This window comes from Podarcis pityusensis (genome assembly GCF_964106645.2).
Source record: "Podarcis pityusensis genome assembly, chromosome: 4".
Taxonomy (NCBI): Eukaryota; Metazoa; Chordata; class Lepidosauria; order Squamata; family Lacertidae; genus Podarcis; species Podarcis pityusensis.
The window spans coordinates 22,986,953-23,010,748 of record NC_138027.1 but is presented as its reverse complement, the minus strand read 5'-3'; the positions used below and the strand labels follow the sequence as shown (position 1 = coordinate 23,010,748).

General features: G+C 43.0%; 1 protein-coding gene and 1 long non-coding RNA gene across 3 annotated transcripts in view; both read left to right on the top strand.

Moving 5' to 3' along the window:
• Positions 1 to 270: 270 nt before the first annotated feature.
• Positions 271 to 5,636, top strand: LOC308474795. Its single transcript, XR_013984970.1, has 4 exons — positions 271 to 353; positions 2,165 to 2,567; positions 2,605 to 3,615; positions 4,827 to 5,636. It is a non-coding gene; the product is annotated as an uncharacterized lncRNA (long non-coding RNA).
• Positions 5,637 to 9,954: 4,318 nt separating this feature from the next.
• RDX (radixin) overlaps positions 9,955 to 23,796 on the top strand; it is a 32,390-nt gene continuing 18,548 nt past the window's right edge. The window contains exons 1-3 of one of the 2 annotated variants that reach the window (XM_081002159.1): positions 9,955 to 10,294; positions 13,110 to 13,226; positions 16,138 to 16,215. In XM_081002159.1, the coding sequence (XP_080858285.1) occupies positions 16,204 to 16,215 (12 nt within the window). In that variant the 5' untranslated portion in view covers positions 9,955 to 10,294; positions 13,110 to 13,226; positions 16,138 to 16,203. The remainder of the gene's footprint in view (positions 10,295 to 13,109; positions 13,227 to 16,137; positions 16,216 to 23,796) is intronic. The other variant, XM_081002158.1, reaches the window with a different exon arrangement.

Below are 23,796 nucleotides of genomic sequence, written 5' to 3'. Positions count from 1 at the left end.
GTTTAGGTGTTGCTTCAGCTTTTTCGAATCAGTCATCAGTCAAAATTAAACAGGCACCTCATATAACGATATTAAGATGCCTGCTAAAGATTTTTGTTTGTTTAAGAGGGCTACCTAGAGGTGTGGTCCAGTCACTTATGGAACAATTATATATCGGATGAAATTGCTTTAATGTTTTTAGAGTTTGCCGAACTCATTTTGTCATTTTTAGAACTTGTGTTTTCATGGCTTATTCTGTTTTTAATCTTGTTTTTATCTTGTACACAGCTTTGATGGCTTTCTGCTGTGAAGCGGTCTGTACATTTGTTAACAACAATTAATAATGTAACAACAACAACAACATCTGGAACTGGGTAAGCAGCCCTGTTGGGGCAACAATTGTTACAGAGAACGAAAAACAAGCGGTACAATATGGTCTGTGACCCTGGTTTGTGGGCAAATAATCGTTTCCTGGGTTCAGACAAAATTGCAAACTGTGGTTTGCAGCAAACATAGACAGAATGTTCTTTGCACATAAGGGGGAGAGGGCTGATAGGAGGAAGCACATGAGCCCAAGGCTTGCCCTTGCTCATTATCTAAACCATTCCCCCACTCTCATAATACTAGAAGCCAGGGTCATCCAGTGAAGTTGAATGGTGAAAGAAACAGCACACACAAAAGGAAGTACATAATGTAATTAATGGAACATGCTGCATCGAACAAGCTGTGATGGTCACTAGCCTTGATCACTTCAAAAGGGAATTATACATACTAAAGAGAGGATAAGACCTTGGGTCCCTATAATGTAGTTGGACTAAAATTCCCACCATCTCCAGCCAGCTTTGACAATGGTCAGAGCTGATGAGTTTTGAAGTCCAGCAACATCCAGGGACCAAAACTTGAAGGATACTGGTATAGATCAAGAGTTCCCAAACTGTGGTCTGCAGATCACCAGTGGTCCACAAGCTAAATTCAGGTGACTGATAGCTGCCTCAGTATGCTCCAAAATACTTTTCTGTCTGACCCCTGGGCAAAACTGCTTTGAGGAGCTTTGTTCTCCAACCGCCTCCCCACCAATCATGAGGTTATATGAATTGTATGAAATAAATAAATGCTAATACTTTCTGCCAAATGTGCATTTAGACCCATCCTCAACAGGGTGACATTATTTTGGTAGGGCTCTTGAAGTAGCCACAATAATTTTTTTTATCATTGTTTGTGTTGTGAAGCAAATCCCTAAATCAGAACTTAATTATGGAATTAAAAGCTAACATCAGCTCTGCAGAGAAATTCTCAGATGGCCAATGGGTGGCTTAGTTGCATTTAAAGGTGAAACATTGATTTAGAGGGTGCTTAAAACTTTAAGAAACCCCACCTGTTTCTAACCAAAATTAATTGGTTTCCAACCAAGTTTATGCAGTAGATAACAGGAACAGAGCTTAGAAGCTATATTTAACAGGCTTATTGGCTTGTAATTTTTTGGGATTTCTTTTTTTTAAAGACCACACTACACAACCTGCCTAGGGTTAAAATAGCTGTCGAATAATTAAAATGGGTAAATAATTTAGCAAGGATGGGGGAAGCGTTATTTAGGAATGGTTATAAATAACTCAGGAATAGCATATCATCACTTTACACTTTCAGCAAGTATGTTGTTTTGAATGTTTATCAAATATATGTGTAACCAGCAAAAAGACACACGCTATTTGAACTCCATATGTGGTTACTCCATTCCATTAGTGTTCCATTACTATTCTTAATTGTGTAATTGTTTCTATTGATAATTGTTATATCCAATCTATGTTAATCCACTTCTTCCTCTGGCCCTGAGGATCTCAGAGTGCCAATATATTCTTACTCCAGAGCATATTTGGGGGGCGGGCAGTTGCTACAGGAGCTCAGACACTCTTTTCATCACTGGACTTGTCCTTTATCCTACTTTTCCTATAGTCCACCAATGTCCTGTTATAAGCTTGCCACTGGGACCTTTTTGTCCCAGCCTCTGACTCTAGTATCTCTGTTTCTCATTTCCTTATTATTTGCTCTGTGAATTTCCCCCTTTCTCTTCTCACCTTTATTTTGAAGCTGCTTTAGAGGGCTCCACCCTTTTATCTCTGTTCCTCTAAATTGCTCCCTCTGCACACAGGGTAGAATGGGTCCTGACAATTCTTCTGCTTCTCTCCAGCCTCCTGATGTTCCCAGTTTTGTTAAGTTGTGGGTGAACATATCAGACGACACAGCGATTCTTCAGACAGCTCTTGTTTATTCACAGGCCAGAACAAAACTGAACTGAAGGGCTCAGCCAACCTGCTTATATAGAGCTCAGCTACAAGCAACAGTAACAACTTTCTGTAACTATCCAATCACTGAATGTCACTTTCAATTCCTTATTTGCAAATGTGGACCTGAGTGAAAACTATCTACAGTATCCCCCTGCTGGCCCAGGGTGAGAACTTCAGTACATAACAAGTTTCCTTCCTTCCTCCCCCCCCCCCCAATTCCTTATCAAACCCATGCCTCCCTCTAACCATTTCTGTTTTATCTGCATGCTGAGAAAAGGGGCTTACCTCTAGCCTGATTTATTGCTGGTGAGGCCTCCTGCAAAGACTTGCACAGACAGAGCAGCATCACAGCTACCACCTCACACTGATGTTTCTGATGTGAGATTCAAATAATTTTATGGGAAGTGACTCATAAATGCAAATAAATAATGCCCAGTCCTTATCGGGAAGAATCTCCCTTGCTTCTCACCCCCAAGTTTTTTTCTGAAAACCTTGGGATTCTCCCAAATCTGTTGACATCTTCCTCTTTTGATGGGTGGTACTGGTTTGGCTATGTAAGTATTAGCATTTGGAGAATGAGTTTATAAGTACATATGACTCAGAATATAGTTTTGTACACAACTTTCCCTTCCTTTGATCTGAGTTATAACAGATCTTCAGATGGCTCTAGCTCAAAGCTCTGTTAAACTGCCTTGGTAGTTCCTTATGAATCTTAAGTACAGAGATGGACTGTTAGGGTGAGTCATATTTCCAAGGTCTTCAAGACAGATTCTTCAGCTAGCTCTGAAACATAAGACAGAATGGGCTTTAAAACTTGGGCTCCTGCCCGGCATAGCATAGCTTTCCTAGGCAACAAAGCCAAAGGCCCAAAGACCTTGGGTCGAACAACTTATTTCCGTGTCTTCTCATTGGCCTGAACAGGATTGCTCCTATGTAAGCCAAAATGTTTTGTTCTCAGGATTTCTGACTTGAGTCTAGGAATGTTCTCACACTGGGACATGTCGGCAGTATAGTCTGTGTACACACCATATATTTAAAACACATTCTCACCCTCTGAAAAAAGAATCCCAAGAACTGTTGTTTGTTAAGGGTGATGGGTATTGTAGCTCTTGTGAGGGGTAAACTGCAGTCCCCAGGAGATTGAGTGCTTAAAAATGCTATGTCAGTGTGCTTCAAAATATCCTTTATTTCACATTTATTATTATCAAGTGTTCAGATCCACAGTTTGAGAAAGTAGATTGCAGAGAACAAAGTTTATCTGTGCCTTGTTAGAACAGTTTCTATGGCATTGTTTTCCCCCCACCCTTTTTAAAAATGTACCTTTTCAGCACTGAGCATCAAAACCTGTAGTACAGTCAAAGGCAGTTCACAAAGAGGACAGGAAAATTGGCTTCCAGGTGGAAAAATAAAAATTAGAAACAGAATTGTTAGAACCCAATACTAAGAATCTGTCAAGAATGTATAACTTGCTGCTGAAATGGAATACTCAAGATGAAACGGTAAAATCGGCTATGATTAAATGGGCACAGGACGTAGGACATAACATTATGTTTGCTGACTGGGAACAGTTATGGACCACTGGTATGAAATTTACGGCATGTAATGCCTTAAGAGAGAATATTATGAAAATGATATACAGGTGGTACATAACCCCAGTCAAGCTTGCGAAAATCTATCACTTGCCCGATAACAAATGTTGGAAATGTAAAGAAACTGAAGGTACATTCTTGCACCTTTGGTGGACGTGCCCAAAGATTAAGGCTTTCTGGGAAAAGATATATAATGAATTAAAAAAGGTATTTAAGTATACCTTTCCCAAGAAACCAGAGGCCTTTCTCCTGGGCATAGTGGGCCAAATGGCGTTAAAGAAGGATAGAACTTTCTTTATGTATGCAACAACAGCAGCAAGAATACTCATCGCAAAGTATTGGAAGACACAAGAACTTCCCACACTGGAGGAATGGCAGATGAAACTTATGGACTATATGGAATTGGCGGAAATGACTGGCAGAATCCGTGACCAGGGAGAAGAGTCGATGGAGGAAGACTGGAAGAAATTTAAAGACTATCTTCAGAAATACTGCAAAATTAAGGAATGTTAGAGTGATGTTGGATTGAAAATAAGTGGTTTCCAGCTATATAGGTTAAAGTTAAGGATAGATTAAGATTAAAGATCAAGATTAAAGATGTTTAAAGAAATGGAAATTTGATAATAAAAGGGAAAAATTTAAAGGTATATGACATTAAGAACAAGGATTATGTTTAAAAAAAAAAGTTGAAGTTATATATTTTGATATTTTATTAAATTAAAGATTGGGTTCAAAAAAGAGGAAAAGAAACTGCTGGACAAATAATGCAGATTGGAATACAAAAGAGGGAGGTATGAGGAAGTCCAGAAAATAAGTAATTTAAAATTGGGAATGGAAAAGAGAGTTTGTTTTTAATTGTTATGTTTTGTGTTTTTATTGTAAAATTTTGTATTGTTTTTTTGTGTGTGTGTGTGTGTGTTGTTTTTCTTTTTTCTTTGTTTAAAACCTTAATAAAAAATGATTCAAAAAAAAAAAGAAAAAAAAGGCAGTTCACAAAGAGAATAATGTGACATGCCCACAGCAAGCAGCTACGTTTGTGTCATTAACTTTCTTACCTGGCACGATTCCAGAACATTTATTGACTCTAGATCGTTTTATTATGTTTATTATGTTTCACAGCCTTGTGAAAGGGAAGGAGGGGGGAACCCAAGGCAGATAAAGCAGCTCATTCTTTATTTACATTATCTACTTTTAACACAACTCTAAACATGTTTTATTGACTCAGGAGATTAGATCAGCCTGAGATTGCAAACATTAAAAAAAGGCAGCCCAGTCCAAAACAGTATTAAAAATGATTGGCAGTGTTTGGTATCTTCTGCTGCTTCTTAAAACCAGTCGAAAAATGCTGACCTATTACAAACAGAAGGCTTACTTTCCATTCACATTAAAATTTCAGATCAAAGGAAGGCTTTTAAAAGTCATACCTGCATTTCAAACCTGGAATTTATTTTATTTTTGGACTTGGTCCAGAACTGTTGCTTCTAAACATTTAAATGAAAAGTCGAATGTCTACTAATGAGGAAGCTACTTGATACATGGAAATATGGGAGGATTTTAATACTCCAGTGCCTTTCTAACAGTATAATTCTGATCCAATTATGTGTGCATGGAGTCTTTATTAAAAGAGCATAATAAATCCTAAGTATTTGGTTCAGTAGAGATAAAGTGAATCCTGCTCCCTTCTTTTAGCTGCTGATGGGTGGATTAACCTTTCTGAAAGGGCTCTGCAATACATAACCCTGCCTGGTTGATCGGAGAGATATGTGCGTACAGGACCCATTTCTGCATGTAGTGCCCAGCTGGACTGTATGTGTTTTAAGGTACATTTGTAAGTAATTCACATACCATAATTTTTGACAAGGCTTGCATATCGAGTCGCTACAGTTCCCAGTGTGATTTAACAACCCATCTCTTTTTCCAGTGGACTCTGGGAATTGTAGCCCTGTGTGGGGAAGGTGGTCTCCTAAGAACTCCCAGCACCTTTAACAAACTGCAGCCCCCAGAATTCTTTGGCATAAACCATGAGCGTTTAAAGGGGTATCATAGTGTTTAAAATGTATGGTGTGAGGGGGTTGTGCAGGGCCAATTTAGAAAAACTGAGTTCCCAGAAGGATCATTCCTGTACTTGCTGCATTTACAGCCCAGTTAATTTGGTTTTGGAACTTGCACCACCCCTAGGAAAAAGCCTATCTAAAAATATCCAACAATATTAAAATATTAATCTATACAAACCCATGCAACCTCCAAGTTAGATTTGGTAAGTGGCTTCCTGCGTTGTCCTTGCTATTGCAGTCTTGCTTCAGTGACCCTACCTCCCTGTCCATATATCCACATTCTTCTCCCCAACTTTTCATTTTCTGCATAAGGTCACACTGTAGGTCATTTGTGAATTGTGCCGATTAGGGTTGGACGGATCTGTCTTGTTTGATTTCCTTGTTTTTCCAATCTCTTGTTCTCCACATTTCTGCATCAGTTTATTTATTTATTTTGAAAGGGTCCTCTCAATTTCATGAATAAGGAAGCCCTAAATATATGGTTTAAAGTCCTTTACCACGGGAGTTTAGTTCCCTTTTATTAGAGAAATGAAAACGACTCATTAAAATGTCTAATATATACTTGCTCTCTCCACCCCTTTTGAGCATGCAAGCATCTTCATAGCCACATATCTGTCAGTGATTTGCCCTGACTAATTTTAAATGACTTTAATTATGGAGACTGTGCAATTTCCCTAGGGACATTATTTCCATAACCGTATGCTTCCTCACAATGAGATTTTATCCCCCCTGCCCCAATCACAGATCTTTTTCTTCTTGCTGCTTCTTTTAATTGGAAATTCTTCTCTGTTCTTCCCTCAGCCTTTAGAAGACTGCCAGGGGCAAGTTATATTAATAGCTCCTGCGTGTTTCAGAATGGGTAACTCAATTGGCTCACTCCTCCCTTCGTACTGAACTGTCTCTCCTGCTTGACTGTGACTTGAACTGTACTTTCATCCCAAACCAAAAGAAAACAAAAGGAAAAACTTGGCTTCCCCCTGTAGTACACTGCATCTGTGTGGTTGCTACCCCTGGGAAGAAAAAACAATACACAAAGGACAACATTCAACACTGGTTGTGTACAGAGTTTTAATTTTTCTGGTTCACGGGAAGTTTAGGTGACAGGGGAAATGAAGGGTGAAGCCTGCAACAACTCTTGTTTTATCTCTGTCCTGAGCAACAAGGAAAGGAGGGGAGTAAGAAAATTTCAGTAGCTATGTTGCATGGTCTGTACAGCATGCCTAGCCGTACCACAATAAGTGGTGGCTACAAACACTATCTTCAGTTCTTGCACTCACAGGGGGTTGTACTGCATGACATTTAAAGTTTCTATTAACTCTACAATTTATTTTGATTATTATGTATTGGATTTCTTACCATATATCCAATTTCTTCACCATAATGTCCCAGGCCAGGTTACAAAAAGCTTGTTCCCTCTTCCACGTGACAGGCCTTGAGATATTCATATCATATCTACTCTCAGTCTCCACTTTTCCAAGCCAAACATATCCAGCTCCTTCAACTGTTCCTCATAAGGCTTGGTTTCCAGACCCTTGATCACCTTGGTTGCCCTCCTCTGCACACATTCCAGTTTGTCAAGATCCTTCCTAAATTGTGGTGCCCAGAATTGGACACAGTATTCCAGGTGTGATCTGACCAAGGCAGAATGTTGTGGGGGAGGAAGGGAAAGGAGAATGTTAGCCGCTTTGAGACTCCTTAAAGGGAGTGATAAAGCGGGATATCAAATCCAAACTCTTCTTCCTTGAATTGAACACTATACTTCTGTTGATGCAGCCTAGAAAAGCATTAGCTTTTTTTTTTTTTTTTGCTGCTGCATCACTGTTGACTCATGTTAAGCTTGGGGTCCATCAAGATCCCTAGATCTTTTTCACATGTACTGCTAGTAAGCCAGGTGTTCCCCATATTTTATTTGTGCATCTGGTTCGTCCTCCCTAAGTGCAGAACCTTACTTTTGTCCCTATTGAAGCACTTTAAATTATAAAAATGCTGTTCTGGCTGTTTGTGTGCCAGTATTGGCACTTTCCTTAATGTGTCTGGGCTAATAGCTTTTTCTGATCCAGTTCTGTTAGCTCCACATGTTAAAGCTCTGCTAGTCAACACAATCCCATACTTTCAATCCTTTGTTATTGTATGTAGAGCTGTATTTATTAGTGGCTTTACCTAAGATAACCTTGTTCATGTAGAGAGTGATTGTTTTGATAATGGTTACTTGCCAGTGTTTCATAATTTTGCTAGGACAAAATTATGTGCATCTAACAGGATATTTCCTGACAGTTGGGGATCAAATGATTTGCAAATCAAACAAATATTTACATACTTGGGCATCTTTAATCACAAAGCTGTAAGACTGCTCACAAAGGCAGCAACGTTCATCATGTGGAAATGGCTACAGGATTTTTACCCTTCTGATTTTATTTGTGTATAAATTTAAAAGACCCCTGTCTACAGCATATTTGAGGCAACATACAAATACAGTGCTACCTCTGGATGCGAACGGGATCCATTCTGGAGCCCCGTTTGCATCCTGAAACGAATGCAACCTGCGTCTGCGCGTTGCGATTTGCCGTGTCTGCGCATGACATCATTTTGAGCATCTGCACATGCGCAAGCAGCAAAACCCGGAAGTAACGCATTCTGTTACTTCCGGGTCGCCGCGGAGTGTAACTTGAAAACGCTCAACCTGAAGCGACTTCAACCCGAGGTATGACTGTAAACATACCCAACAGGAATAAAAATAAAATAACTAAGATGACAATAAAAAATGGGGGAAATCCATTGTGTCCAATCGACAGCAGAGTTCAGACAAGATGGTAACCCATGATTAATCAAAAACAAATGAAATTTTGCGCATACCATCATCTAGCCTTTCTGCAACTGCAGAGCCTCGTCAAACTTTTAAAGCACATCCAACTCACATATAAAGCACATGGCTTTCCCACAAAGAATGCTGGGAACTGTAGTTATGGAGCATGGGAATTGTTGCCTTGCAAGGAAGCTACACCCCCCATAATTTTTTGATGGAAAGTCGTGTGCTTTCAACCCATGTCAGATGTGCTTTAAATAGTTCTTATTAAAATTTGAGAGTGCTACACTCCTAGAAGTAAAGGGGTATGTGTGTGTCCGCAGAGGGACACGGGTGGCGCTGTGGGTTAAACCATAGAGCCTAGGACTTGCCAATCAGAAGGTCGGCAGTTCGAATCCCTGTGACGGGGTGAGCGCCTGATGCACGGTCCCTGCTCCTGTCAACCTAGCAGTTTGAAAGCATGTCAAAGTGCAAGTTGATTAATAGGTACCGCTCTGGCGGGAAGGTAAACGGCGTGTCCGTGCGCTGCTCTGGTTCGCCAGAAGCAGCTTAGTCGTGCTGGCCACATGACCCAGAAGCTGTACGCTGGCTTCCTCGGTCAATAAAGCGAGATGAGCACCGCAACCCCAGAGTCGGCCATGACTGGACCGAATGGTCAGGGGTTTCTTTACCTTTATGCGTGTGTCCCTTAATGAAACATACAAGCTTTGCTTCTTGACCCTCCACAGTTTTAGCCAAATCTTAGCACCCTGTAGCTTCCTTGACCAGCAGGTTAAGGAAGGCCAGCCCCCCCCCGCCTCGGCTCCAGCAATTCAAGCACCGAGTTCTTTCCAACTAGGGGTCCAACTTATCCACCAGTTACTTGGAAGCAATTCCCATTTAATCATGTGGGACTTAGCTCCTGAGTAAACATGCACAGGATTCGGGATGTATTGGTGTGCAGGTGGCTGCAGCCTTACAAAGCTTGACCCAAGACCCGCTCCCACGTGACCCTGAGCAACGGTCCTTCTCGCGCGCCGACCTTTACCGCCAGCCGTTACTCACACCATCCCTCCCCCAGCCGCGCGCACGCGTCTCCTCTTCTCCCAAATTCAGCTCAGGGAAAACCAGCGGCTTCACCCTCGCGGAAGGCGCATGCTCCCCCGCCTCCGTCCGCGCATGCCCGGTAGGGAAGCGGAGGCGCCAAGACCTCTGATAGGGTGGGGAGGGGGAGGGAAAAGGAAAATTCTAAACCGACGGCCGCCGCCATATTGCGGACCTGTCAGCGGCCACTTTCTGGCGCGTCTCCGGCAGCGAAGCTGTAGCAGCACCAGCGAGGCCCTGACGGAGAGGAGGGACGGAAGCGAGAGCGCGCACGGGTGCGCGCCCCTCAGCCACGCTCGGAGCGGCCCTGCAGCGCCTCCTGGCCGGCTGCGGAGGGGGCTGCGCGGGCGCCGTCGTGGTGGTGGTGGTGCGTGTGTAGCTCCCCGTCTCCCACCTCCGGCCCCGCCGCCGTTTGGGACCCAATCCTCTTTCCTGGAAGCAGAGAGGAAGAGGAAAGCGAAGAGTTCGCCGCCCCCGGGCTGCCTCAGCCTCCGCAGCCGCCAGGTGAGGGAGAAAAGCGGGCTACTTTTCGGCCGACCCCGGCGGTGCTGCTTTGCCAGGCCTCGCCCTTTCCCTCTCGCGCTCCCTCGCTTCATCTTCACGCCTCACACCTGGGGGCAGAAGCTGAGGGAAGACGCCCCCTCCACCCTCACCCCCCCCCCGGCGCGCACTAGCGGCTCCTGCGCAAGCTTAACGGGGATGTGGGCGGTGGGAATCGTAATTCCGAAATACTGTTTATGTATGTATCTGAGGGAGAGAGAAACTCTTCGCTTCCCTTCGCCCCCCTCAGCAGCGATTATTCCTCGTCTCTCTCTCGCCCCCCCCCAACGGCGAGCCAACTCACTCCCCGCCTCCCCCAAAAGGTATTTCCTTCCGCGGGGACTCCCGACTCCCTCTCCGCTTCTCCGCCTTTTTCTTCTCCACCCGCCCACTCCCCTCAGCCCCTGAGGAAGGAAGGAAGGGCTGGTGTGAGAGGGTCACTGGTCTGGGAAGGCGTAATTGTTACATATAAGTGTGTGTATATGTGTATGCATGTATATCTTTATTTACACACACACACACACACACACACACACACACACATATATGCGTGTGTGCGCGCGCTTATATATGTATGTGTGTATACACACACACACACACACACGGTTAGTGTCATATGCTGCAGGCTGCCTCTAATGTTTACATTTCCAACTAACGGCATTTTACAAGACCACCTTCGTTGCTGCTGATTTATTTCCTTTGTTAGCAAAAAAGGGAAAGGGCAGGCAGAGCGGGGGCTCTAACGGCAGCAGCCCGGAGCGTGTTTACTCTCTAGTAACCTCCTGCTCTCGCAAACGCACGCAATCTCAATAGGGTTTACGATCACTGCCTGCTTAACGCTGCTTGAGGGTTGCAGCCGAATAACCTGAACTTAAGCACGTTTGCGTGGAATCAATTTCGGTTGGATATGCTTGGCTTAAGGGCAGGCTGTACAATCCGGAGCTGGGGAGAAAGTTGCAGCTCGGAAGTCAGTTGTGGGATCGGGCTGCAAGTCTTTTAACACCCCAGGCTTAATGCACATCTGCTTGTAAGGAAGCTCTGTTGGAATTATTTGCGGGGCTTATTTCCCAGTTAAGCTTGTTTAGCGAATTGCTGTACGAGAATAATCGAGTGTCGTCCTCGTCGTCGCCCCCCCCCCCCCACTGCATGTGTAGTAATAGTGGTCGGTATTATTGGGGAGAGAATAGAAGAGATGGGGCGGAAATGGGGATTGAACTTGAAGCTTCTTCTGTCATGCGGCTCAGCTACTTGTTGCGAACGGGGACGAGTGCATTTTTAACACGTTCCTCATGTCGGCAGCTGCCAAACTTCTACCCAACCCCTCGCCTGTCACCGTTTCAGGAGGAGGGGGAAAGTCCATAGAAGCATGCAGCAGCTGAAGGAAATGGTGACTGCTGGAGCGCTGCAGAGTCAGAAATGATCACCAGTCTCCATATGCCCCCCTTTGCCCCTCTTATTCTTCCTATTCTTCCCGGTACAGGTTGAAATTTGGATCCTAGAATCAGACCTCAGCTAGCTGCCAGTAGAATCTGGAGAACTTGAAAGTATTCCAGATTGAAGTGGGGATGATGAAACATTTTAAAAGTAATTAAATGCAAAAGTTCTGCAAAATCCAACACAAACAGAATTTTAGCCACAGTATAGCTCACCCATGCGCCAATCATGTGTTCATGATAAAAGCACCCATAATAGACAAATAAAGAATGACATCATATGAAACTGATCCAAAGACTGATGCTGTCCATTGTTGAAAACAAATCTACTTTTTCGTGTTTTTTGGCTTTTTAATGTATTGATTTACATAACGAGCACAATAATTGTATTGTGAGTTATTTGGGTCAGTGTTTTATGCAAATCTCCTTTATGGTGGTAAGCTTATGAACAAAGTAATTAAAGTTAAAAGTTAAGGCTTGAGAACTTTGGCTGTAATTCTCCACATAGGCTTCCTAAGTCCCTTTGACTTCAGCGGGATATATGCAGCCTCTATGCTTGCAGTGCTGCAGAGCTTTAAGACTGCAATTCCCTTATTAAGAACAAGTGAGCATCAGTACTGGATCAGATCATGGGCCAAAGTAGATGATATGGTGGCGCTGTGGGTTAAACCACAGAGCCTAGGACTTGCCGATCAGAAGGTCGGCGGTTCGAATCCCAGCGACGGGGTGAGCTCCCGTTGCTCGGTCCCTGCTCCTGCCAACCTAGCAGTCCGAAACCACGTCAAAGTGCAAGTAGATAAATAGGTACTGCTCTGGTGGGAAGGTAAACGGCATTTCCGTGCCCTGCTCTGGTTTGCCAGAAGCGGCTTAGTCATGCTGGCCACATGACCCGGAAGCTGTACGCCAGCTCCCTCGGCAATAAAGCGAGATGAGCGCTGCAACCCCAGAGTCGGCCACGACTGGACCTAATGGTCAGGGGTCCCTTTACCTTTACTATATAGTGTGTCTGCTTTTTGTTATTTAAATAGCAGTTGGGAGGAGTGTAAGGATTGGTAAGTAAGCATGGAGTTTAAACCCTTTCCCCCTGTATCATGCCCCCCGATCAGCCCCTTCAACTGCTGTTGATACTTACATTGATTTATTTGTGAAGACCCCAGTTCAGATCCCATTAGTATTTATGTGGTTAGTGTATTTTGCCCCAGTGCACCTCACTTAACAAATTGTTTTACTATTTTGTTGCCCATTCACCCAGCTTGAAGAGATTGTTTTGGAGTTCCTCACTGACTGCTTGGTCTTCACTGTCCTGAGTTATTTGTTTTCACCTATAAATCTCTGTTTTCAAATAGCTTATGAATGTGTTAAATAGCACCAGTTCCAGTGCTTCTTGGGAGACCCCAGTTCTTGCTTCACTCCATTGTCTGATTTTTCCTGCCTTTGCTCTGAAGTTTACAAAGGCATCTTTGGTGAGGAACTTCAAAGCTTTGTAGAAGTCTTATAGTCATGTTTACAAGACTACTCCTGGTCCCATGTTATTTATTATACTTCTTGCCTGCCCTTCACTGTGAGGTCCCAGGGCAAGTTACAGCAATTTAACAACAGGATATTAAAAACAGCTAAAACAAATAACAGAAGAACAGTAAAAAGAATAAGGGTGGATCTTAAAATAGATATATTGGATTTCAAAGGCCCAGGTAGACATACTAAAAGTATTCTAAAAGTCTGTCAGGCAGTGATTTTGTTTGCAGAAAGCTGATCCTTGTCAGTGTAATAAAGGTTTCTTCAGGGCACTTTGCATGTGGTGCCTCTGTAGAAGGTCCTAACAATTTTTGTTCTACATACCGTATTTACTCAAATCTAATGCTCACCTTTTTTTGGTCAAATTATGTTGCAAAAGTTAAGGTGTGCATTAGATTTGATGGCACATTTACTTTTGCCAGCAAATATGGTACTTTTTTGGGTTTCAAAGTTCAGAAAATTGAAGTAAAATTGGGAATATAAAATATTTTTCTTATTCTGGTTAAGAAAACATAGTTTGTAGGAGTCCAGAGTAAGGAATTGAAGAAAATGAGCTACCAGCACTAATTTGCTGAGTAGCCAAGTGATGCAATGCTTAACCTTCTTCATTCATAAACAGAACCTGGTTTGTAATTTTATATTATGTAACAGATTTTAATGAGCCTTTTGTGAAGTACTTTATCAATCTGAAGCTGGTTTGGAGAACCTTGTTCAACCTGAGAGCTGCTTTGAGGGGGACATGGGGGGGGGAGGGTGAGAGCTGCATTCCTGTGGTAGGTTTAGCCAGAGAGGTGAAAGTGGATGCAGCAATGGATGTGAGTCTGACCTTTGTACAGAGACCATCCTACAGGCAGGCATTGGCTAGAGGTTTATACACACCCACCCTTATGACAAAAAGGGAAAAAAATTGCGGGCAAGGGTTCCCTTCCTGTGTACCTGGCCATTCTGAAGTTTGATTTTGTGTATCTGATTGCGTATTTGGTATGAAGGCAGGAGTGTAAGTAGAATAAATACTAAAATAGAGAAGAAAACCATTTTGGTCTAGTTCTTGGTTCTGATCCTGCCCATTTGTGACAGTGAGTGAGATTTACTGGATGTGTGTTATCTGCTTTTTGAACCCAAGTCTGTAGCATGAGACAGAGCATCTTTCTAGTCCTTCCTGGAGACAAGTAAGCAAAGTTTGCTGATGATACCAAGTTGTTTGGGGTAGTTGCAATCCTCCAAATACCACAAATTGCAAAAAGAACAAATAAATTCTCTACGTAAAGTTGTTCTCAAGTTTTTAAAATACAGGTTTTGGCAAACTCCCCCCTCTGATTGAGGAAAAGAGGTTTGGTTTTTTTTCTTTTGCTAGAATGAAACTGCAGTCACATCTCTTCTAGACTGCTTTTCCAGTGCATCTTCAGCTAGATCCCCTATCTTGTGTTTTTTTAAAAAAGCACCTATAATAATAATAATAATAATAATAATAATTTTATTATTTATACCCTGCCCAATTGGCTGGGTTTCCCCAACCACATTGGGTGGCTCCTAACAGAATGTTAAAAACACGATAAAACATAGACATATTGTGGTGACCATAACAAAAAGGCGCCATTTGGTTCCTAGCTTTAATATCTCAGTTTCTAACATTGATTGTCGTTTTTATGGCAGGCAGCGCAACATCCATTTTTTAATGTTGTGCTTATTGTAGGTATGTGTTTGTTTTTTGCTTAAGATATTGTATGTCGCTTTGAGTTGCCATGACAAAAAAGTGATTAATAACTTTAATAAATAATACTAAAACAATTTATTAGCTTTCCCATGCTCATGAATATGTAAGATAAAAACAGATTCAACAGACACAAAAAGGTTATCTTTTATAAATAATAGGCTTTTGGCAAACATTATGTGGAAATGTCTATTAAAAATAGCATTTTCTGTAGTTTGTAAAATGTCAGCTGATGAAGAGTTCAAGGGCAGAGGAATGGATTTTCTGCCTTGATTATAAGATGCTGCAGTCTTACATCCACAATGTGTAGTGGATTGAATACATATAATGTAGGTCAATTTTCCCCCAACCTGGTGCCCTCCTGATGTGTTGGTCTACAGTGACCATCAGCACCCCCCGTCAGCATGGCCATTGGGTAGGAATAATGGGAGTTGTAGATCAAAGCATCTTGCAGACATTAGGTTGTGGAAGGCTATGGTAGAGCAAGGCACATTGTACAAGCTGGATATAGACACTTGAATATGATGATGCACTAACTCAACAGTTTATTCCCATCACTTGTAATACAGCTAAGACTGGGGTTGGGATGGGTGTGGTGGGGGAATCTGCTTCTATACCCTGTCTGGCATAGTGACTGTCAAAGTGTTTGGTACTGGATTTGTTTAGTTTTTATTAACATTAATTTGGAAGCTCCCTGTGTGATTTTCAAAACTGAAAGATGGCAAATAAATGTTGTAAACAAATGCTATTATACTTAAGTAATAAGTAGATAGTGTAGATTTCCTGAAATACCATATAATTCTTCCAGCAGCCTTTGTGTTTAATCTTTACGTGGATCTGTCCAGCTTCAAACAAAGAAATAATAATGTTTTTTGTTTTGGTGCTCACAAGCAAAATGTTAGGACCAAGTGCCAACTGTAAAGACTAGAATTTTCTCTTTGTACATGTCTAATTAAGCACAGTCTTCTGAAATTTTCATGCACCAATTATTTCTGCCCCTTCCATGTAAAATCAATGTAGCTATGCAAAGCAGATGTATATGTATATACTTAACAGCATATTGAACATTTATAGTATTAATGGGCCAGTTATCTTATTAGTGAAATGTGAACTGCATGTAGTTATAAATAATTACTTTATTTCAACAGAAAAGTACAAAGATTGTGGTACAGCAGATGATTTAACTGAACCAGAAACACAGAAAAGGGGGGAAAATGCCGAAACCAGTAAGTAATCTATTTCTTGTACTTGATTGGCTTTCAGCTCATTGTGTTGTCTGCTACTTGTAGCAGATGTTTTTGTAAGGTAATAATCAGTGGTATTTTTCTAGAAAAAGAGGTGTTGGAACTCACAATGAACGCCTCCCTTGTTCTATTATACAGTGGTACTTCTGGTTGCAAACGGGATTCATTCCGGAGGTCCGTTCATAATGTGAAAAGCCCGCAGCCTGAAGTGCCGTATCTGCGCAGGTGCATGGCTTGATTTGGTGCTTGCGCGAAGCGCAATTTAGCGCTACTGCACATGCGCGAGTGGCGAAACCCGGAAGTAACCCTTTCTGGTACTTCCGGGTCGCCGCAGGACGCAACCTGAAAAAACGTATTATGAAGCAAATGTAACATGAGGTATGACTGTAATGGCAATGGCACCCACCTGAGAAGTGCCAGAGCTGAGCTCCAGTTCCAGGTGAAAAAAAGCCCTGCTAATAATTACTATTAATTACTGCTGCTGATATCTTTTCTCTCAGTTGATATATAGAAACATCATAGGAGACTTCCAAAGGGAGGCAGTAATCATAGAATTGTAGAATTGGAAGGTACCCTGAAGGTATCCAGTCCAACCTGCTACAATGCAGGAATCTCAGCTAGATCATACATGACAGATGGCTGCCCAACCTCCGCTTAAAAAGCTCCATGGAAGGAGAGTCCACTACCTCTTGTGGGAATCTGTTCCATGGTTGAACAGCTCTTAACTGTCAGAAAGTTCTTCCTGATGTTTAGTCGGAATCTCCTTTCTTTTGAAACTTGAATCCATTGGTTCAGGTCCTAGCTTCTGCAGCAGGAGAAAACTAGCTTGCTCCATCTTCCATGTGACAACCCTATAGATATATGAGAAGAGCTATCATAGCTCCTCTCAGTCTCCTCTTTACCATGCTAAACATGCAGTCACAAACCAGATGACTATGGGAAGCCTGTGAGAAGGCACTGAACTTAATGATGCATGGATCTGTGTATGTTTCGTTTGGTTTTCTAAATGATTAGCTCTTGGTCAAGATTTGTGTAAGTGTGAGAGGGAAAATTATTATTTCTTGAGACACAATTTTCTGTAGCTATGGGGTGGTGGTCAATTAAATCTTACTTAGGTCCATTAATTTCAATAGGTATACAGTACTAACTTAGTCACACTCATTTACTTTAATATGTCTGCCCCGTGTAAAACTTATTTTAATACCACACTATGTAATCTGATGAAAAGCTACTTGGTATTTTGCAACTACTTCCTATGAGTGCTGCTTCTTGGCATTGTTTCTGATACCTATTTTTTGTTTCTACGTTTGCTTACGTGCAAGTCTGGTTTGATAATATTCTTCCATGCCTATGGCCTTGAATAACCCATTCTGACTGCAGCTTCATTTTCTATATATTTAAAAGGCAGTTGAACAATATTATTGTCTGGGTGCCATAAAGGCACTTTTGTTCTAATCTGTAGCTATAAAGGAGTCTTGCTGTTGTGTAGAGTACAGTCTTGTTTTGTTTTCCTTATTTAAGTGTATATCCAAATATAGTGAGCTAGTTTAGAAAGACTTGTATTCAACCCGATGAACTGTAGTGATGATGCATGGATCTCTGATGAAGATTGCTGCAGAAAATGCGTAGCTTAGAGAGTAACACTAGTAGCACTGCCAGAGTGCAATGAAGTGTGCAGCTTTCATGAGTATGGTGGGTTGTAACAGCTGCACATTTGATAATCTTTTACAGTTTGTGTGTGCCTGCATAAGATACAATCTTTTCCTGATCTGCTTTCCTACCTAGCATCATTTAGACCTGGGGTGGGGAATCTCTTTTGGCCTGAGCGCTGTATTCCCTTGTGGTCAACCATTCAGGAGGGGGCCCATGCCAGTGGTAGGTGGGACAAGAAGCAAGAGCAGGTTAACTTTGTACTGTAGGCAGTGGTGATTGGTAACATTCTGACTTGGTAGGGCTGTAATTTTTAACCTTGCTGTTTTCATCACAATGATTTTCAGACAAGAGTAACTCCATGCCTCTAGTTTAAAAATTAAGCCATACCACATAACATCAGTTTTTTGATTCATGTATTGATTACACCTACACATCCATTGTAAAAAACAATAACACCTAAACACACAAATATGTTAAAAATGTGAGGAGCACTTGCTTTCAGTTGCATTCCTCCCAGACAATTTAAGTTTTTATAATCTAAAACAATTTTTCTCTAGATTAAAATAACACCTCTAAATTAAAAGATCAAAGTATTAAATTAATAGACAAAAATGATGTGTTTCATTTTAGCCAGTGTACATAAGAATGTACCCTGTAATGCATGGCTCAGTTTCGAAAATGTGAAGTAACTCTGTTCAAGTGCTGAGTACATCACACCAGAATAATCATAATCAGCCTCTTATATCTGACATTAGGGAGAATATCTTCCAGGTTTAGGAAATGAAGTGAAGTCATTGTGATATCCAGAGAGGCATAGAGCCCAAACCTTTCATTTTAGAAATACAGTGGTACCTCGGGTTACATACGCTTTAGGTTACATATGTTTCTGGTTACAGACTCTGCTAACCCAGAAATAGTACCTCGGGTTAAGAACTTTGCTTCAGGATGAGAACAGAAATCGTGCTCCGGCGGCGCGGCAGCAGCAGGAGTCCCCATTAGCTAAAGTGGTGCTTCAGGCTAAGGACAGTTTCAGGTTAAGAACGGATCTCCGGAACGAATTAAGTACTTAACTCGAGGTACCACTGTACACTGACAAACCCAAGAAAAGCAAGCAAGAAATAATAGCGGCATTTTCTTTCATTCTACATTCAAACACATTTGTAATTATTGACAAATAATGTTTCTATTGCTATTAAAGGAGTATCAGGATTGAGGCTTGAAGGGCTCAATCTTACCTGTCACTATAAGTTAAATAAGTACTTCTGCATTTTCCAAAGGCTTGTACTATTCAGTATATAACTTTTCTGTACTAATTCAAAGCAGAATGTTCAGAATCTAAATGTCCTATCACGTGTCTGCATTTTGTGTTTTGTCTCGTATGTTAATCATTTCCGTTTGAGTCTCAACCATACACAAAAAGAATATTTAAAGTGCACAGTGCCTTCTGGAATGCATGCATTTAAAATGAGTGTGCAGCTTTCATGAGTGCAAGCTTTCAGCTTGCATGCTCCTTAAATACATGCTAATTAAGTCAAACAACCCAGTTATTAAAATTAAAAATCCTTTTCAGCTTTAGCAGTGCATCTGTTTCCAAATGCTATGTTACTTGTGCACATCAGATAAGTGTTTATATCAAAAAGCATTGCAATTAATGTAAGCCAACAATTAAATGCATCAGTTAATCTAGGATTTCTTATGAATCCTAAAGGCAAAATATCACTCTGTGATAAAATGAATTGTACTAGAAAGTAATAGTGCCAAATATGAAAGATTATTTCGTATTACAAATATTAGCATACAAGTGTTCAAGGGAGAATCATTGGCCTGATTAACACATAACTATGGTTTATTAAGCAATGAGTAAGAGTTATGTCTAGCAGTTTAACTAGCAGTTTAACTATGGTTTATTAACTATGGTTAAAGGACACTCGTTAATCAAGGTTTGTAATTGTGTTATAAACCTTAGTTAAATTTAACAGTAACTTATTGTTATGTTTGAATACATCCCACCTCTTAACTATGGTTAAGGAGTCATCCGCGTTCCAAAGCTACAGAGCCACAAGTGAAGGGTGACAAAGAATTCAAACCACTCTCAAGGTTCAGCTGCTCTTGTTGTTGCTTGTAACTTTTCTGTGACACAATGAACCAAGGTTTAAGTGATCATCTGTCAGATACATCAGCTTTAACTATGGTTCCTGCAGTTGTCAATCTTTTTGTATCAGTGGGCACATTTTGAATTTTGAGAGCATGCTGTTGGCACTAGTCACAGAATTACTGGCCCAGAGGCATGTGAGAACACAAAATAGCTGTCATGGTGGGCATGGCATAAAACAAAATTAGAGCGTATAGTTATTGTGGAGTTTTCTGCTTAACTATTTCATGGCAGAAAGGGCTTTCCTTTTTGAATTTCTTACTTCACTGACAGAAGGGAGCAGCCAGCCTACCTCATTTAATATAAATTACTTATAAGGATATGCGCACATTCTGTTTTGTAACCTTCTTTTTAGGAGGCCTAGATACTTCTTCTTCTTCTTCTTCTTCTTCTTCTTCTTCTTCTTCTTCTTCAATGAAAGTGTCTGGGGTCCCCCTACCCAGGGTTGCCAAGGGAGATCAACACAAGCCATGGTGCTTGTGAGTACTGCATTGGTGACCCTTGGTAATAATAATAATAATAATAATTTATTATTTATACCCCGCCCATCTGGCTGGGCCTCCCCAGCCACTCTGGGCGGCTTCCATAGAAACCAAAAATACACTAAAATATCACACGTTGAAAACTTCCCTGAACAGGGCTGCCTTAAGATGTCTTCTGAATGTCAGGTAGTTGTTTATCGCTTTGACATCTGCTGGAAGGGCGTTCCACAGGGCGGGCGCCACTACCGAGAAGGCCCTCTGCCTGGTTCCCTGTAACTTAGCTTCTTGCAGTGAGGGAACTGCCAGATGGCCCTCGGCACTGGACCTCAGTGTCCGGACAGAACAATGTGGGTGGAGACGCTCCTTCAGGTACTGTATTTTTCGCTCTATAAGACCCACTTTTCCCCTCCTAAAAAGTAAGGGGAAATGTGTGTGCGTCTTATGGATCAAATGTAGGCTGCACAGCTTTCACTGAAACCAGAAGTGCAAGAGGGAACCGCCAGAAGGCCCTCGGCGCTGGACCTCAGCGTCCGGGCAGAACGATGGGGGTGGAGACGCTCCTTCAGGCTGTTTAGGGCTTTAAAGGTCAGCACCAACACTTTGAATTGTGCTTGGAAACGTACTGGGAACCAATGTAGGTCTTTCAAGACCGGTGTTATATGGTCTCGGCGGCCGCCCCCAGTCACCGGTCTAGCTGCCGCATTCTGGATTAGTTGTAGTTTCCGAGTCACCTTCAAAGGTAGCCCCACGTAGAGCGCATTGCAGTAGTCCAAGCGGGAGATAACCAGAGCATGCACCACTCTGGCGAGACAGTCCGCAGGCAGATAGGGTCTCAGCCTACGTACCAGATGGAGCTGGTAAACAGCTGCCCTGGATACAGATTTGACCTGTGCCTCCATGGACAGCTGTGAGTCCAAAATGACTCCCAGGCTGCACACCTGGTCCTTCAGGGGCACAGTTACCCCATTCAGGACCAGGGAGTCCTCGACACCTGCCCGCCTCCTGTCCCCCAAAAACAGTACTTCTGTCTTGTCAGGATTCAACCTCAATCTGTTAGCCGCCATCCATCCTGCAACCGCCTCCAGACACTCACGCAGGACCTTCACCGCCTTCACTGGTTCTGATTTAAAAGAGAGGTAGAGCTGGGTATCATCCGCATACTGGTATTCTGCTCTGGTCAGACCTCACCTGGAGTACTGTGTCCAGTTCTGGGCACCACAGTTCAAGAAGGACACTGACAAACTGGAACGTGTCCAGAGGAGGGCAACCAAAATGGTCAAAGGCCTGGAAACGATGCCTTATGAGGAACGGCTAAGGGAGCTGGGCATGTTTAGCCTGGAGAAGAGGAGATTAAGGGGTGATATGATAGCCATGTTCAAATATATAAAGGGATGTCACATAGAGGAGGGAGAAAGGTTGTTTTCTGCTGCTCCAGAGAAGCGGACACGGAGCAATGGATCCAAAGTACAAGAAAGAAGATTCCACCTAAACATTAGGAAGAACTTCCTGACAGTAAGAGCTGTTCGACAGTGGAATTTGCTGCCAAGGAGTGTGGTGGAGTCTCCTTCTTTGGAGGTCTTTAAGCAGAGGCTTGACAACCATATGTCAGGAGTGCTCTGATGGTGTTTCCTGCTTGGCAGGGGGTTGGACTTGATGGCCCTTGTGGTCTCTTCCAACTCTATGATTCTATGATTCTAAGTGGCGGGGGCAGACCATCCGAATTGGTCCTACCTCCCTGCAGAGGGGATGGGTCGCAGAGAAGTCCAGTTGCACCAGGAAGTGATCTGACCATGGCACTTCTTTCGTTTCACTTTTACTTAGTGTCAGATCACCAACATCCATAGAGGTAAACACCTGGTCCAAGGCATGTCCGCGGCTATGGGTTGGGCCAGACTTATTCAGGGACAGCCCCATGGAGGCCATGCTTTCCACGAAGTCCCGAGCGGCCCCTTGTAAGGTCGTGTTGGCACGGATGTTAAAATCCGCTAGGACGACCAAACTAGGTGTCTCCAGGAGAACATCCGCCACGACCTGAAGCAGCTCGGGCAGGGAATCCTTGGTGCAGCGGGGAGGTCGGTACACCAAAAGGAATCCTGTACTGCCCCTATTGCCCAACTTCCAGAACATGCACTCGGAAAACTGGGTCTTCCCAATAGGATGCCTGGTGCAAACTAATGACTTCCTAAAAATAACTGCAACCCCCCCCTCCCCGCCCACATGACCTGGGTTGCTGTGCGTAAGAGAAACATGGTGGACAAGCAGCGGCAAGGACAGGCCCATCTGCTTCATCCAACCAAGTCTCTGTTACACATGCCAGGTCAAGTCCTCCATCCATGATCAAGTCATGGATGGCAGTGGTCTTGTGAATCATTGACCTGGCATTGCACAGCAGCACCTTCAGGTCATGTGGGTATCCCTTGCTGATTCTAGTATCCATCCGGTTAGGACCAGACCCGGAGGCAGGAATAGTCCTCAGACAACGACTAAACCTGCCTCCTCTGTAATGACATGGTCTAGTCTTAGCGTAACTCCTCCTCCTACCCGTGATCACTGAGATCGGTTGTCCCAATGCATCCCCCCCTGTGGAACATGCCCCAGCCATTTTGTGGGCTGGGGCCCACTCCCTGGCAGCCCTGACCCCTCCCCTTAAGAACAAAATAACACCTTAAACAAACAAACAAACAAAACCAATAAAACAATACAAACAAAAAACTGTAAAAATTACAAAAACATCAAAATCAAAAAAATTCCCCAAGCCCAACCAAACATCCATCCCACCCCACCCCCCACATACAAATAATTCAAAAGAAATTTAAAAAAAAAAATTTTTTAAAACACTCTGTGCCCCTCCAGCAGTAACAGCAACTGTCCTAGTGAGGCCTGTCAGGCCCCGCCCTGGGCCAGGTGGTAAGTGGCAAGAGCAGGGCCCTCAGGCACTCACACAGGGGAGTCCTCCTAGACAACAGAGCACAGCAGTCCTTGTGAGGCTTCAGGCCCCGCCCTGGGCCAGGTGGTAAGTGGCAGGAAGGAGCAGGGCCCTCAGGCACTCACACAGGGGAGTCCTCCTGGGCAGCAGGCAGCAAGCAGCAAGCAGTCCTTGTGAGGCTTCAGGCCCCGCCCCAGGCCAGATGGTAAGTGGCAGGAAGGAGCAGGGCCCTCAGGCACTCAACGCAGGGGAGTCCTCCTGGGCAGCAGGCAGCAAGCAGTCCTTGTGAGGCTTCAGGCCCCGCCCCAGGCCAGATGGTAAGTGGCAGGAAGGAGCAGGGCCCTCAGGCA